General features: G+C 47.1%; 1 protein-coding gene across 1 annotated transcript in view; it reads left to right on the plus strand.

Annotated features, from left to right (window-relative positions):
* Positions 1 to 9,688: 9,688 nt before the first annotated feature.
* The window catches only part of B4GALNT3 (beta-1,4-N-acetyl-galactosaminyltransferase 3), a 29,224-nt gene continuing 21,600 nt past the window's right edge, over positions 9,689 to 17,312 (plus strand). Inside the window, exons 1-3 of the mRNA XM_013127826.3 lie at positions 9,689 to 9,767; positions 13,073 to 13,176; positions 13,836 to 13,913. Coding sequence (XP_012983280.2) covers positions 9,689 to 9,767; positions 13,073 to 13,176; positions 13,836 to 13,913 — 261 coding nt within the window. The remainder of the gene's footprint in view (positions 9,768 to 13,072; positions 13,177 to 13,835; positions 13,914 to 17,312) is intronic.

The raw sequence follows: 17,312 nt of genomic DNA on the forward strand, positions 1-17,312 counted from the left end.
CTGCGTTATCAATGCATTTAGGTGATTGGCTGGTTTAAAACTACTTTCACAAAAGATTTTTGCCTTGCATGATGAACAGATTGGGGTTAACTTGGAACAAGGTGAATAACAGTTCTGTACTGCAGGAGAGCAGACTTTGCCATGTTCAGGGACTTGCTTCAAAGAATCCCATAGAAGACAGTCACAGGGACCAGAAGAATAACCCTATGCCCCTGTACACACAGCTTTACAGGAAAGGACCTTGGGATACTGGTGGACAACAAGTTGAACATGAGCCAGCAATCTGCCCTTGCAGCAAAGACCAACAGCCTCCTGGACTACATTAGGTCAGATTGAAGGAGATGATCCTTCCACTCTGCTCAGCCAACATGAGACATCTGTAGCATCATGTCCAGTTCTGGGCTCCCCAGATGAGAGATGTGGACACCCTGGAATGAGTTCTGCCAACAGCCATGAAGGCGATTACAAGACTGGAGCATCTGACATACAAGGAGAGGCTGAGAGAGCTGGGGCTGTTCAGCCTGAAGAGAAGGCTCAAAGAGATGTTAAACCATGTGTATGACAATACCCCCTTTTGGGAGGGAGCAACTAATAAGGAGATGAGCTCTTCTCACTGGCATCTAGGGAGAGGACAGGAGGGAAAGGGTACAAACCAAGCCAGAAGAAATTCCCTTTAAACACAAGAAAAACTTTTGCTGTAACACTGGAGAAGTATTGAAATAGGTTGCACAAAGAAGTTGTAGAGTCTCTGTCCTTGGAGGTATGAACATCTGTCTGGACATGGCCCTTGCAATCTGCTCTAGGTGACAGTGACCTGCTCTGAGCAAGAGGTCAGACTAGATGATTTCCAGAGGTGTCCTCCAACCTCAGCAGTTCTGTGGTTTTGTATTAGCATGCACAAGAAATAGATTAAAAGAGAATAGAACTGGGTTACTTATGGAGCCTGGGAAGTCACAGGCATATACAGTCCTCATCTCCATCCCAGGAGACACCATGTTAGGAACTATTCCCATAAACCAGTGTGTAGCACTGTACTGTAGTGTTTCAGGGCGCCAGAGATGAGGTCTTCTAGCAACGCAAGACCTGGAGTTTTGCAAGTGACTGGGGTCAGAGGCACACAAAGGACAGATGATGAACAGCTAGACCTTTGGCAAAATGCAGCAGAGAGGCCAGCTGCTTTCATTCGCCTTCAGTTTTGGCAGAACATGCTAGAAATGGGTATTTTGACATATGTGGTTAAGTTATATGAGGCGGTACACTCATACCATCATGGAAAGGGAATGAAATTGAACAGAACCAGTGGAGCTCAGTAGGAATCACACCAGGAGCCTGTGGAAAAGGTCAGTAAAACTTAGCAAAGAGGCTGAGAACAGAGTTTGGATGAAATCTCAGGTCAGCATGTAAATAACCAATGTCAGACAGCATTTTCATTGGATATTTATCCTGGAGCTGGTGTAGGAATTACTGTGTGAGTTTCCTGTACTGAATTATACAAGAGGCAGATTGGACAGTTGTTGCCGTTCCATGTGTCTTTAAATTCATTAGGCAGTTGCTGGACGAGCGCTGGGCAGTCGGAACCCCTCTTCCCTGACTTGTGGAAATTTCCAATGTGTTGTAAAGAAAATGGGAATTTTGCAATCGGTCCTAGCAAGTCACCTTAAACAGTTTGCAGGGTATTTTTAATGCTCTGGTAGGAGACTGTGGCACGGTTAAATATTCCACTGAAACAGGATAGCTCTGTAAGGCACGCTGGCCCAGCTCCAAGGCAACTAACCCGGCCGTCTCCTTCTGGATGAAGGATCACCTCCTCGAAGGCCTCAGGAATGCCTGCTGGTGGCAGGGGTTGCCTGTGGAGAACGGAGGCCCTGCAGCAGCATTTGGCTGGCCCCTGCAGTCTGGGCTCTGAAAAGTTTGGCTGTGTCTCAGCTCAAATGATTCCAGGTTTGTTCTTTCTGGGACAAAGAATGGTTTCTGTGAACTCCTCCTGGTTCCCACATGCTTACTGGGTTTTGTCAAGTGTGTTTCACCCTCTGGTTTGGGACCCAAAGCAGGACACTGATGTGGGATTTAGTCAAGAAAGAGGAGAAACAGTATTTCAGGCATTGGTATTTTGGTATTGTGTCATTGGGTAAAAGCTCTAAAAGGAGAGTTTACACAACCCTGATTTTTTCCCATAGCAACCCATGTTATGTAAATAAAACCAGCCCAGAAGCAAGTGTCAGTGCTTTGCAGTTCTTCCCTTTGCAGAGCAAACATTTGCTTGAAGGCAGGATGCCTGAAGGGAGGACTGGCAGCTTGTTTTGTCCACACAAATTCTGAGGCTGTGTCGTGAAGAAGCTTGAGTGTGCTCTTGTCCAACTAGTACTCTGGGGCTTCATACAGTTTGTAAGACTAGGTAGATATATAGGATTTTCTGTTACATATCAAACCATTAGTCATACAAACATAGAATCCTAAAATAGCTTGGGTTGGAAGGGACCTTACAGATCATCTAGTTCTAACCCCCCAGCCATGAGCAGGGACACCTTCCACTACATTAGACCAGGTTGATCAAAGCTGCATCCAACCTGGCCTTAGTCCATCTTGTATGTCTGTCTGTCCTGACTAGTAGTCAGTATTTGATGATGATATGGAGGAAACCAGTGTTAGAAAAAGCACCTTTGCTAAACAGGGATGGTGGTGTTGGGTTGAGAGGCACATGTGCAGTTCCTCTGCAAAGAAAGATTAAGGCTGGCATTTAGGGTTAGAGGCCAAATGAAGCTTTGGGCTTAGATTTAGTGTTTTCAACATCTGATGAGACATTTCTGACGTTCTTGAAGAATATCCCAAATTTCCAGTTGCTTTTTGCTAGTATTTTAATCAACATTTGATCATACTTAAACCTGAGCCAGGAACTGCAGCTTCAAATTTTGAATCAGGATCATGCAAGTGAACTTGTACACAGGGATTGCATCCAAGTTCATGAAACTCTTGGAGTACTTTTAGAGCTTTATCCAAAATCCATTAACATTATAGAAGGACTTCATTTGACTCAAAATTCGGTCATCAAATTGTTTCTAATCTGATGTACCTAGAAAGCAATACCACAGCAGTACTTCAACCACTGCACTGGTAGCTCTTTGTTATTTAGAAAGCTTGTTATATTTCACTGGTTTTGGTATTCATCGGTATGCCTGCTTTTGTTTCCTCTTCAGCATGGCCGTCAGATAACTGACAATGTTGTCCCACGTTTAGGGGTGTCTCTGCTTTCAGTGTCAGAGCAGGGCATCCGAGGCAGAGCCCTGGGAAGAGCAGTCATTCAGCTACCCTTAAGAACAGAGGCAAATTAAAATAGTTTTAACAAATCATAAGGTGTTTCTGGGATGGCCTTCAACAGAGTAGGTTTAGCTTGTTTCCTTGCCTTGAGGTCAGATCAACCCTACCTGCACCATTTCTGGCAGATGTTTGTTCAGCCAATTCTTTATCTTAATTCCTCCCTTCCTTTAGTCTTGTCCCCAGACTGCCTCCAGTCACCACTGGAACTGGTAATATAGGTAATAATACTATCACAATGCTCACAGAGACCATGGAAATAACACATTTCAGCTTGAGTGGATTACTGCTTTTAAGGTGAATTCAGGGGAAGAAACTGGCAACAGAAGCTTTGAGCAAAAAAGCAAATAGAAATGGTAAGTGAAGAAATAAATAAGGTGTGGTTTGGGTTGGTTGTTTTTTTTTTTTCTCATGGAAGCAGTGGGTGACATTTTCTACAGCACAAAGTTCCACAGAACTTGACTGGAAATCACTCTGCAAGCACTTGGGAGTGATGCATCTACACGGAAGTGCCAACCTGTTAAGTCTTTAGGAAAATCACCATCCAAGATAAAAGAGATAATGTGTTAGCTTTGTATGGTTAAGCAATAACAAATGCTGACTTGAAGGTCTGTTGCACAGTTGATGTTCAGCTTAACATCTGAGACAGCTCCTGTATAAAAATAAATCTCTTGGAAAGCTCTTTGAGCAGCGTGTGTGCTGCAGTGTTTAGATCAGTTAAGAAAAATGCACTTACCAAAGCTTTCTGGATGATGTATGGATGACCTTGTTGAACTTGCTTGGGCACAGTCTTGTGGCATAAAGAAAGACAGATGGCAGAGATTGCTGAGCATAGAATTGCCGTTTTCTTTATTTACTTATTGTTGCAGGTCCCTCCCTATGCTCAGGGGAGGTAAACCACATATATGTGTTGCTTGTTATTCATTGTATTTATTCAGATACCATGGACATCAAGGTTCATGGTTGATAGCATTTAGAAATGTGCTTCTTTTTGCAAGAAGTCTTTACTGCTGTCAATGATGATGCTGTACGTACAAATAGAAGTGGAAAGGAAGCCTCCCAACTTTGTCTCCAAGTGCAGTGCACATGATTTGCTGCACTGAGCTGGTGATACATGGAGGCAAATGTTAGCTTTCATTAACCTGTTACCAAAGTATAACAGGCCTTTATGGCCTCTCATGTCTCTAAGGGCATGGCCTCCAGATGAAGGGAGGAGAGGCAAGAATACCACTGTCAGTGATTATAGCCAGGTGGAACATCTGATTGTCATGCTAGTCACCTTGAGGGCCAGATAGGAATTTTTTAAGTTGTTATTTGTATTAAAAAAGTAAAAAAGCAGACTACACAGAGCTGCAGAGTGAGTCAGTGGTTGAGGATGTGGTCACTGAAGTGAATTGGTAGAAACCCATGTAGATGTTCCAGGACTAAGGATATTTTCCTTCCAAAAATAATGTCAGAAGTTACTGTTTGGCAAAAGAAAGGTGGGGAAAAAGGAGAAGCATGAAACTGGAGTCCACAAAGTAGCAAATTATTTTGATCTCGAAAGCAGGAATAAAAATCAAAACTTTGACTTGTATCAAAACACCTGATCCTGTGCTCTTCTGTCAACCTGCCAGTTTTTCCAAGCACTGCAAGTATTGCTCATGCAAGCCAAACATCTTGATCTCAGATCAGTAAATTGTTTGTTGTAAATCACATGTTTCAAAGACAATGACTGGCAAAAGCCTGGCTTGGTGTGATACTGTGACATGAACTACTCAAATACCCTTAATCTTGGTATGACTGGAAGCAGCTCTTTTTAAGGCTTGCAGAGGCTGCTTTGAGAAAGTCTATTGCTGTGCATGGGCAACATAAAAAGCAATACATATATGTTTGGTTTTGATGACAGTGTCTTACGAGGAGGCAGATACAGAGTTAGCCTGCGTGTAGCACAGTGTCTCAGGGTCAAACACACCGTAACTGCAGGACAACTGCCAGGTATTGAGTAAAATACAGTTGAACATGCCAGCAGTAAATGATTTTAACTGCACAGCTATTGTAATTGTAACGTTGAAAACCTATTTTATTATTTAAAAGCTTCTACATGTGTTTTGTGAGGAAAAGATGACCCATGGGTTACTGAGAAAAACAAAGTGCCCTTTCCCCCTCCCCAGGTCTAATCCATCAGGGCTCCTTAGTGCAACTTCGAAGAGGCAGACGAGAGGATGCATGGTCAGAGGGGTGCATATGGGTATGAGAGGACATGTGTCTGTTGCTCAGAGCTCCTGTTGGCTCTAACTCCTCGGGGCAGGGGATTACAGCTGCTCAGCCTCTGCTGGCTGTACGTTGTAGCCACTCTTCCATGCTGCCATCAGCTCCTGAACCTCCTCTGCCTCCAGCTTGGCAAGTGCAGATATGCAATAGCTTGCCACTGATTTACTCTAGCACACACTAGGCTGAAACAGAGGCATTTCTCGAGCTGTCTTAAGAGCTCAGCCCCATAATTTTGAAGGATAGTGCAACTGGCAGCAACATGATGGGCTTTCGTCACGGGCTTCCTCACTCACATCCAGCAGTGTATGTCCGCATGCATAACCTCGCTGAGCTTCCAGGAGGCAGCCGGTATTTGTCAGATAATCTCATGGCATAGGTGGATTCCATTGTTTAGCTAGGGCAATGGAAAGTTTTAGTGGCAGAAGCAAGGTCTGAATTTTATCTTCCACAAAACAGGTTGCTGCCCCAGCCATTGCTTATCAGTTCCTCCCTTCCTGTATGAAATACACTTCCTATACCTAGAGGGCAACAGCAACAAGGTATTATTTGCTGTGAGGGTCCACAAGTGAAACTGCATGAGTGCCCTGGGTAGTTAAGTCTGCTAATTTTCCTCTTGTTTTTGAGTGCACTGCTTTGCCTTTTCCTCCATCATATTTCATATACTTTTAATGTTCTGAAGCTTATTGTCAGAGAGCAAGCTCACAGGCAGCAAAGCCATGCAGTTTCACAAAGTGAATCAGAGTTGTAAGAGGAAGGAGGAAGAAGGGAGTAATTTATGTCTGCACACACAGCCTCTAACTTGTGCTTTATCCCCGGAGGAGGTCAGCAATCATATTTAAAGGGCTCTGCACTGATCAGAAATGGAAAGGTTTGCAGGGCTCCCTCTGTTACACTAGGTTTCATAATTTATTGAACCCTTTTAACTTCAAGAGCGTTGTTCTGATCTAGATCTGAGGGCAAGGAGTTAATTCTTTTCTGCCCATGCCTTTTATTGACTTAAATAAGTAGCCAGGGAGACTCTCTTGGCCTGACTCCAACCTTGAATGACTTTTTTGGTAGTTTCTCTGCCCTTCTGCCTGTGATTCATGACTTGACCTAACCTCCACTCACCCTATGGCCAGAAACCATTTGCTCTTCCTTTTCACTTTATCCTTCCCCCACATTTCTGTTGTTAGGAGGTCAATTTATACCTCGTCTTTACACTTTGTATGTTTGGTGTCGTGGGCCTGCATACTTGTGTGTGTGTTAGACTAGGAGGTGGGTGTTGCTTCCCCAGCACTGTGGTACTAGCAATAGGGGTTTGCTCTGTTCAGGGTGCATGAAAGGCACGTCAGACTCCCTAAATACCCTCTTCCCTAGAGCACGATGCAGCGCTGCCTTGGCCAGGTGACAAGGAGGTGGCTGCTATTGGGATGCAGCCGCAAACCCATGCTGCCTGGAATGCACAGCAGTGTGGCAGCTTGTCCCCGTGAACTCACTGGCCAGAAGTACTTGGTTGCTGGACCACAATCTCACTGCCCATAACAGCATCATGTGGTGGGCTAAAGGCACTCCCAGTGCATTGCCTGTGTGAGTGGGGCATCTAAGTGAGAGTAACTGAGACAGGGGCTAGAGCTGGGGACTGTGTTCAAGGCAGGAGGCTTGATGCGTATGCATGTGAGAGACTGCAAATAGCTCTTTGAGTTCGGCTCCTATGTCATGTTCAATTGCAAGCAACCTTCCCCAGCATCTTTTTGACTAGTATGTTTGCAAGGCACCTAGTAGCAGTATTTGGGAGTATTTGGTACTGCACCTGCATACCTGTTTAGCCAGGAATAATACTAGGAAAGATTTCAAATAACATTGGAAATCATGTGGGATAACAGCAAGTTGAACAAATTCAACAAGGATAAGAGGAGAAATAAGACTGTCCAAGAGGGGTTAAAACATCATGCCAATACTGAGGGGTCTGTGGGCACTGCAGGTAATGAAGAATAAAACCCTGCTTTGTATTTGCCAGATTTGTCCTTGAAACAAAAGAGGCGGGGACAGACTCAGATCAGAAGGAAAATGCTTTTTGTGCAAACCAGCCTGTGGACCTGCTGTTTCCTGAGGCTGCTGAGTGAAATCATTTAACAGGGTTACAAAAGGGCTGGATAGCATGTGGGTGCTAATAGCATTTGCAGCTATGTAAGGAGCAGTAACAACAGTAGAGTAATCAAATCTCATCCTTCAGAGGAGAAGCTGATCACCTGAGTGGGTCTGGGATTTCCCCCTTTCACGATTGCCAGGTACCTTCACAGGCTGATTGAAATGTTGACTGTTGCTCGGGGCAAGGGGCACGACAGTGGCTTAATGGCGCTAATCTCTGAACAGACAGAGCAGCTCTGGTCGTGCTCCTGCCCCGAGGTCAGGCAGCTCCCCTGGTTCTGCCACTACCTGTTATCTCTGGCTGTGGCTTTCTGCTTTACTAATTCTTTATTAATTTTTATTCCCTTGAGCCAGGCTTCAAGTGCATTGCTCTGTCAGAGCCATAACTGCTGTATGAGATTTCCTATCTCCACTTGCTGTTCCTGCAGCTTCCTTCACTTTTAACCTGAGAGCAGTAAAAAGCATAGCTGAGAAGAGGCAGACATGGCCCCAGGCCCTGAAAGGACCCAAGGCAAGAAACATCCTCATCAAGAAACATCATCATCATTCCTCTTGTTACAGCTTTTCTGTCCCTTAACAGTTGGTTCACTGGCTCTGCAAGCAGCTGGCTCCAGACCGGCTGCCTTTTGCAGGGGTTTCTGCTGTAAGATGCAGATCTATCTCAGCCTCCTCGTCAGCCTCTTTTCCTTTTGTGTCCACCTGCCTCTATTCTCCCAAGGAAAATCAAGCCCTGAGGGTTGCCCATCTCAAATCCAGAGGGGCAGCTGAGTCTTAGCCCCAGTGGGCATTAGGGGGCCTATGAGGATGCTGGGGAGGGACTCTTCATTAGGGACTGTAGTGACAGGACAAGGGGTGATGGGTTGAAACTTAAACAGCAGAGGTTTAGATTGGATATAAGGAGGAAGTTCTTTACTGTAAGGGTGGTGAGGCACTGGAATGGGTTGGCCAGGGAAGCTGTGAATGCTCCATCCCTGGCCGTGTTCATGGCCAGGTTGGACAGATTCTTGGGTGATATGGTTTAGTGTGAGGCGTCCCTGCCCATGACAGGGGGGTTGGAACTTGATGATCTTGAGGTCCCTTCCAACCAATCCAACCTTCCAATCAATTGTGTGATTCTATGATTTGGGTCCGCAGCAGGCAGCTGCCCGCCTGCCTGATGGGAACAGGGAGAAAAAGGACTACTTTGCTCTGAAGAACCACTGCCTTCATGTTTCTGGGCAGTTGTTGATCCCTATGAGTCTTGAACCTTGGACTACCAGTGCACATAAGTAGAACGAAAGGTGGATCTCTGCTTGTAGAAGGGAGGTTGGCCAAGTCTCTGGTTGTAAACACAGGGAAAATGTCCTAGAGGTTGGATTGAGGGTAAAAAAAGTAGTTTGGGTGCACTCTGTGCAAACCTGCTGTCATTGACATGAGTACGTCTGCCCTTCTGCCCTCTACCTGCAAAGTGATGTTTTGAATCCTGTGGCCTGTGATGGGGAAAGCCTTGGTCAGAAGTTGGCCTCAACAAGTCTTCTGGCTGTAGGAAGCTGGAGGAGATATGTCTCTCTTCTATTACACCCTCTCTTCTCCTAACAAGGAAAGCATGGGCAAAGCCAGGTACTTCTCCAGGGTTGCCCCATGGAAATCCCCATGGAAAAGCCAGTCTTTTGAGAAGGAGCTGGAGCACCAAGAGCTTTCTCTGAGGAGAGTATTTATACTATTACTTTTTGAAAAGTCTTTCCTACCACGCTGAAGAATTAGCTTGCCAAAGTACAAATTACCCGGTAAGGAAATCTCTACCTCCAGATTAATTCCTCGTTCCTTTGTCTCCTCTGTGTTTGGCTGATGTAAGTGTTAGGTAAATATTTGTACAACACAAAGAATTGCCCCCCTTTCTTCTCTTTTCCAAGGGTCAGACAAACGTTAGCTGTTGGCACTTGTATGCAGCTGAGCCTCTGTGTTTGCTGTGAGGCGGGCTCAGTGCCAGCCGTGCACAGGAACCAAAGCGCCAATGAGCCCGGGAATCGCCACTGTGGAGCAGCCGGAGCGCCTGGCTCTGATGCCCAGCATCCTCTTCCCAGGAGAGGCAGGTTCCTGATGCTTTGTCCTGAACTCACAGAGCAGCAAAGTCCTGAGTTTAACAATGAAACCAAATAAGCTCTGCACAAAGCAGAAAACCTGCTTCTCTTGGTGTCCTTTCTCAGTGAATCCCAAGAATGAACTGACTTTTGTTGCTGTTTTTTTTACTTGCATAGACCCATAGAACAGTTTGGGTTGGCAGGGACCTTAAAGCTAATCCAGTTCCAACCCCCTGCCATGGGCAGGGACACCTTCCACTAGACCAGGGTGCTCAAAGCCCCATCCAACCTGGCCTTGAACACTGCCAGGGATGGGGCAGACACAGCTTCTCCGGGCAACCTGTGCCAGTGCCTCACCACCCTCCTAGTGAAGAACTTCCTGATGTAATATCTAAATCTACCCTCTTATATTTAAAGCCATTCTCCCTTATCCTATCAGTACATGCCCTTGTAAAAAGCTCCTCTCCAGCTTTCTTGTAGGCCCACCCTTAGGCACTGGAAGCTGCCTTAAAGTCTCCCCAGAGCTTTCTTTTCTCCAGGCTGAACAATCCCAACTCTCTCAGCCTGTCTTCATAGGAGAGGTGCACCAGCCCTCTGATCATCTTTGTGTTGCTCTTCTGGAGTTACTTGAGCAGGTCTATGTCCCTCTGGGGGGCCCCAGAGCTGAATGCAGGGCTGCAGGTTGGGTGCCATGAGAGTGGAGTAGAGGGAGAGAATCCCCTCCCTTGACCTGCTGGCCAAGCTACTTTTGATGCAGTCCAGAATAAGGTTGCATTTTGGGTGCAGGTGCACAATGCTGGGTCATGTTGAGCTTCGTGTCAAATAACACCGCCAGGTCTTTCTCTTCAGGGCTGCTCTTAATCCTTTCTCCACCCATGCTGAATTTGTGCTTGGTTTCTCTCTTATTTAGCCAGTCACACTCTTCTGGGTCTCCCTCCTCCAAAAAAAGGTGTGTTTCCATTTCCAACTCGTACAATGAGCCAATGAAGTAGTGAGTGCTGAATTTCATGCAAACTACAAAGTCTGTTTCAGCCCCATTGCAAACGGGGCTGTATGTCCAGCTTCAGGACATACAAATAGCAGTTACTCACCCAGGGTGTCAGACTGAAAAATCTTCTGCAGAAGATATATATTGATGTTGAGATTTTTAGCCATAGATTGGTTTCCTATCAGAATCTGAGACTGGGAAGAACTAGATCAGAAGTGTGTGGTCATTCAGCATCTAACAAGGCCTGAATTGAATCCCACGTATCTAAGCCAACACTCATATCAGGAAAGCAGGACAGCGTAGTTGCCTCTGAGTCTTGTCTCCGTGGTATCTCTGACTACTACTTTCACATTTTCCACATTTCTTGCATTTTCTTTTCATTCGTCATCCCTTTTTTTCTCCACATCATAGGAGACAGCCTCAGCATCTTAGCTTTCTGCTCACCTGTGCCAGACCCCGCAGAACCAGAGTCAGGAGCAAGTAGAGGCAGAGTTTTGCAACCCTGTTTGTAGGTGCAATAGCAGGCCAAGAGCTTAGCACAAACAGTGAGGGGGGTTGGTCAAAGGGGTGTTTGTGAATTCTAGTTTCCGGGATTGGTTTGGGTTTGCCTTGGCCTCTGCATAGCTCAGAGATGGTTTGGAGCTGATCTATGTCATGTGACTTGTAAATGCCCTCCAAAGTAAATGGATGGAGCATGTTTCTTCTTAAGCCAAAGTGAATCTCCCATCGAATAGAATCATAGAATAGTTTGGGCTGGAAGGGACCTTCAAAGGTCATCTAGTTCAAACCCACTGCAATGGGGTTGCTCAGAACCACATCCAGACTGGCCTTGAATGTCTCCAGGGATGGGGCATCCCCCACCTCGCTGGGCAACCTGTGCCAGTGTTTTATCATTCTCATTGTAAAGATTGTCTTCCAACAACTTCTCCCTGGAGTTGTCTCTTTTCTAGGCTGAACAACCCCAGCTCTCTCAGCCTTTCCTCACAGGAGACATTCTCCAACCCTCTGCTTGTTTTTGAGGGCCTCCTCTGGATCACCTCCAACGGTCCATATCTTACTGCTGGGTTGGGTGGGTAGGGTGAAGATGGGTATGCTGCCTCCAAAACAGTTGAGGTTTTCCCAGCAGTGGGGTTTGCTGCCTCCTCAGACCATGTCCCCACCGCTTTTAGCTGCAGGAGCAGTGAGGAGGGCTGAGACCATTTGTTTCAATGCTCACTTGAAGCTGGCAGGATGGTTCCCTTTATATACCAAAGCAGCCAATTTCTCTGGACCTCCTAGAGCTTTAGGGATGATTTCCCTTTTTAAAGAAAATGGGCAGAAAGCCCGGCTCTGCTCCCTAGTATGTGGATATTGAGCTGGTCTGCCACCAGCCTGCAGGAACCAAGTGCTCATGGAGGTTTTGGCACTTGTGCTTTTCACAATTAAGCTACCGTGCGGTGTGGGCAGAGTGCTGAGCAGCTGGCAGGTTGGTTCATTGCTCACTCAGTGCCAACATGTTTAGCAGATTGAAAACTGCATAGTGAGAGCCACCGTAACACTGCTGAGAGGCGTGAGCTCTGCTCACCAGCACCGTCTTGTTAGTGTTAGGGGACAGCAGTTAGGGAGAGCTGCAGAGCTATGCTGCTTCTGCTCATCTTTGTCCCTTGTGAGCACAGGAGGCCAACGGAGCTGTAGAAGGAAACCAAAATTGACCTAGGTCATGGATTGAGCAGACTGGGAGTGGTGGAAGTGTCAAATGAAGTTGCTTTGACCCTGGAAGCTGACTTCACTTAAATAGTGACGACCTTAACTGCATCACTGCTAATATTTTAGGCATTACAGCTGAATGTCCCATTAGGTGCATACTTTGCCATCATTTCCTTTAATAAAAGAAGATTGAAAGCTTTTATTGTGCAAATAGGTGCATATTAAGAATAATTTTATTTTGATGTTTAAATTGATCAATAGGCTGGTTATTGTCTTACTGATTTTTCTTTGGGATTGCTGGTTAAAGAAGTTGGATGTTTTTAGCTTGACCAGTGGGATTATCTGGGGGATCTACAGGTTCCCAGTCCTGTGGTGATTAGTGAAGTCTCTGACATGTGTTTTAGAACTGTGATGAATCTTTAATAGAACAAATTAATAAGAAGGAGGGAAAGAGCTTTTACAGAAAACAGAGGCAGTTTCTCTCTATGTCAGTCTGCCAACTCCAAGTAACGTAAACAACTTCTGGTTTCTGCTGGACCATTCCAGAGTGTCAGTGGTCTCTCAGCCCTGTAAAGCACCAGTTTATTGGTAACTTATTTTTTTAGCCTCTACTCTGACATCTCTTTCTGTTTCCTCTGCACAGGATACGAAAGCTGGAGGGAGCTGGCTAAGGCTCTGGCAGACACCAGTGTCCCAGGTGGAGACCCAAGTGCTCAGGTTTACTCTCCGCAGAAGCTAGGACAGCAGGTGAGGAGGCTTGGGATGTATTCCAAGCATTCAGAAGGGCAGACCTTCCTTTCTGCTGCTGGCTCTAAGAGACAGCTCTTTTTTCATGCAGGAAAGAGAGCACACCACAGGGCAAAATCTGAGCTGACTCACAGCAGTGCAAACATACAATGACTCCACTGTAGTCAATTAAGTTATTTTAGATGTACTAAGCCGCAGCAGTGGGCTGCAGCTGGCTCAGTATGTGGCACAGGAAGATTGCGCTAAGCAAGATGGAAGCAGAAATGAAAGGTCAGGAGAGAGTTTGTATCTCTTTAGTGAAACACATCTCAGTACTGTTGCCTGCACGAAGTGTTGGAAGAACTATTGCTTGGGCTATTTTGAAGCAAGGATGGGAAGTGAGAAGAAAAAGCAGAATGTCACAAGTTTTAACTCTGTGTTAGCAAACAGTTATCAAGTGCTGGTATTCTTTCCCCTCAATAGCTCACCATGGAAATTTGCTGTCAAAAATGCCAGGGAGCATTTTCACCCCACTATGGCCATAATAGCTGGAAATAATCCCTTTGGAAAGGGAACTTGGGCACTTGCCTTTTATTCACATGTTCTTGAGGCCTCTTGTGTAGGTGTCAGTGCTGGCTCATTTATCAGGTTATTTTGACTTTTCCCTGCTTGTATTTCAGAAACTAGAGCTGCAAAGAGGTGGCAGGAATAAATCAAGTTATGCAGGTGTGAACAACCCTGTCCTGTGGATGCCAGAGGTGAGTGCCTTTCTCCAATGTTTTGTGTGAGGGAGCTGTAGCTAGAGACCTGTGCAGCAAGAGCAGAAGGCAGGTCATTTGCTTCACTAGAAATACATCACCCCTTCCTGGCTTAATAACACTTACAGACCTGAGTAATCATCTGGAAAGACAGGAGTGTCCGGATTCCTGATAATTTGGCGTCTCCACCAAGGTACTGAGCAGCCACCCACCATTCCCTGAGAGTAGGCAGCCCGCTACCTTCCTGAAAGGTGAAGTTTGTTCAGGGCTGGGAGTGGGTAGGGCCAAGCATTCAACAAGCAAATACATGACTGTGGCATGCAGAAGTGTCACACTCTGCTCTTGCTCTGGCATTTGCTTGCCATCAAATCCCTGTGTGTCATAGGTAGAGATTTCTCCACTTCAGTGACACTTCTGATAAACAGAGACCTTCTCTGGTGACCCTTGAAGACTGGCGTAAACATTCCCTCTGTTTCCTTCATGCCTCGTTTATTCTTTCCTCCCCTGTTCCCTTATCTCATCATTCCTCTTCTGATAAGGGAGCAATGCAGCCTGCTTATAATGAGAGGGACACCAGCCGGGGGCAGTTAGCTGATGGAGTCAGTTCACTAAATTCCTCAAGGTGATTAGAGACCCGCACAAATTAGAAGGGCCTCTGTGGCTCCCCTGGGGAGGCAGCAGGCTGCTGTCCCTGTGCTTAGGGCACTAGATGATTGAGATGATTGCTGGCCCATAGAGGGAAAGCACTGCCCTCCAGCCATCATGCTGAGCAGTTTAGGTCCCTGCAGCATAAACTAAAGCCTTCCTGTAAGCAGCCAGCGCCAGTCACCCTCCAGTGCCCAGAACCACACCAGACCATTGATCTGTTCATCTGCATAGACTATGGTGAGTGAATGCTGGTCCCAGCTGGAGGCTGGGGGCTTCCTCTGGCCTTGCAAGCAGATGAGCAGTTTTTGGCAAAGAGCCTGGGGGACATCAGGGCCAGGACTGCTGCTATGCACAGGAATGACACAGAGCATTAAATGCTCCCCTCTCCCACAGCACTGGGTGATATGGGCTCTGCATTTCATCCACCAACCTCTATGAGGCTTTGCTCAGTGTCTCTGATCCCCTCCCTACCTGGTGATTTCACAAGAGCACATTAGTCTTGAAACCTGCTGGCTGTGGTGTGCAGTGTGGTTGGAAATGCAGCTGGCATGGTATGTGTTATGGCTTGGGTGAAGGTATGTGCTTAGCACAGGGCTGATGTGCAAACCCCTCTGCTTTGCTGGTGGGGCAGCCTCATGCTCTTGCATGCCACGGCACTGTGCAGGGCACCCAGAAGCCTGCAAACCTGCCACGCTGGTGTGGTGCTGCCAAGGGTGGAGTGAGCAGAGAGGTGTTCTGGTCAAGGGGAAGGGGTAGGACTTGAGGTGTGCTGTGCGGGATGGCCCCAGCTCTGGAGAGGTGCTGCGTGTCTCCTGCCTTGTCCTGCACTGCTCCCTGTTGGGGAGGAGGGCTCTGCCAGGTAGCAGGGCTGCTGCTTCAGACGGCTGTGTTGGGAGTTCGTGGGTGCCCGAGTCTCCCCGATGCCCTGTGTCAGATAGTGTGCAGCAGATGATCCACAAGAAGACTTTGAGCTCCGGGGCATTCCAGACACCAGACTGGGGGTCTGGTTTGTGTGGCTGTGCCCCACTCCCATCCTACTATTCTCCCCCACTGGTCCTTCTCCCTAGTGCTGCTCCTGTGAAGCACTCACCTCCTTCACCAGTTTTCTCCTTACCTCTGTAAGCCACCCTGGCTGCAAACAGAAGCCAGCAGTTTACCAGCACCAGCTGCAGGAGATGGAGAGGGACCTACAGACACAGCCCTGCACAGAGCTGCTTGCTGTCCTCTTAACCACTGGCTGAAATTCCTCCTGGCCTGGGGATTAAGGTTTTCTGTAGCTCTGCCCAAATTAATTAGCCAGGGTCTGTGATCCTATTGTGCTCTCCCAGCAGCATCTCTAAGAACTCAATTGCAGCCTGACTCCTGGGGTGAGGGCAGCAGGTTGCCTCCCACAGGTCAGGGAGCTGAGCTTTGTTTGAATGAAGAGGTATATTCTTGACACATAAATAATTAACAGGGTTGCAGGGTGAGCTGGCAGCCAGCATGGCCAGAAAAGAACAGGTTTCAATTCTCCTCATTCAGTTCCAGGAGATTAAATCAACAGTTTAAGTCTTCAGCCTGGGATAATGCAATGTGATAGTGTGTGTTGGAAACCTCTAATGAAGTTATACCTTGTGTATGGTGGGAAGGCAGGGTTCAGCCTCACTTCTGAGCTCATCCTGATGCCCATACACATGATCTCAACCCTCACTGTCCCTTTTAGAGCAAAGCCGTCCAGCTCCCAGTGTCACCCAATGCCTCCTCAGGCTACAGAGATGTGAGGAGCTTTGTTTCATTAGTTCAGAAAGGTGCCTGGCTGTAACCAGGGTAAATTTGCACCCTGGAACCATGAGTGTCACCATTTGACACTGCCATAGGTGTGGGGGGAGGATTTTCAGATATGTGCTTGGTTAGCCCAGTCATTCTCATTTACCTCTGCAAAAGCCTCTATTCGGTTCTGAGAGGTGAAAGATCCGGGCAGCGCTGGTGTGCATTTAAAATGTCTACTTCTCTACATGTCTGCACAGCCTCAGGACTTCCTTCTGACTGGAAGGTGTAAGGGAAGTCCAGGAGCACAGCCCTTTGAAGGCAATGTCTGTACAGGTGCATAGGTGCTGCACAGAATCGGAGGGTTGTGCTAGGGCATCCTCCTGCTACCAGACCTGCCCTAAGAGGAAGCATCCTTTCCTAAGAGGACTAAAAGACAAAGCTGTTGCTGCTGGCTTTGTCTCTGCCCATGTCCCTTCCCTCCTGGCTTGCTCTCATCAGGGCTTGGTGGGGCAGGGAGACTTTGTCACTAGTTTGTCTTGATGGATTCCCACAAGTGCCGGCGCAGCAGAGCTTGCAGTGAACGAAGCCCAGCTGCTGGCTGCTGAATGTCACCCAGTCAGGGGAGCTGGGGCAGGCAGGAGGAGGGGCTGCAGTCGCTCTGCAGACACAGAAGAGTCTTATGAACTCTGGAGTTTCCAGTTGGCAGCACAATGTCGCCTTTCTTCTCTGGCTCAGGCCCTCTCTGTGCCCTGTTTATCATCCCTGGCGCTGTGCATTCCCTGGGCTGCTCGCAGCTATGCAGATGATTTGCCTCCGTGATGCCAAAGCAGCAGGTCGTGTCTCCACTGCTGCAATCCTTCCAGCTTTGCTACTTGTCCCAGGCTTTGCTCACCAGGAGGGGCTGGCTGTGTGGTGTCACACCCCTGGATGGTTTTGACAGGGTTTGGGGTAGGAAGAGAGGTTTGCACTCTTCTGTGTGCCTGATCCTCCTTTATGGTCTGT

This window comes from Melopsittacus undulatus, chromosome 5 (genome assembly GCF_012275295.1).
Source record: "Melopsittacus undulatus isolate bMelUnd1 chromosome 5, bMelUnd1.mat.Z, whole genome shotgun sequence".
NCBI lineage: Eukaryota > Metazoa > Chordata > Aves > Psittaciformes > Psittaculidae > Melopsittacus > Melopsittacus undulatus.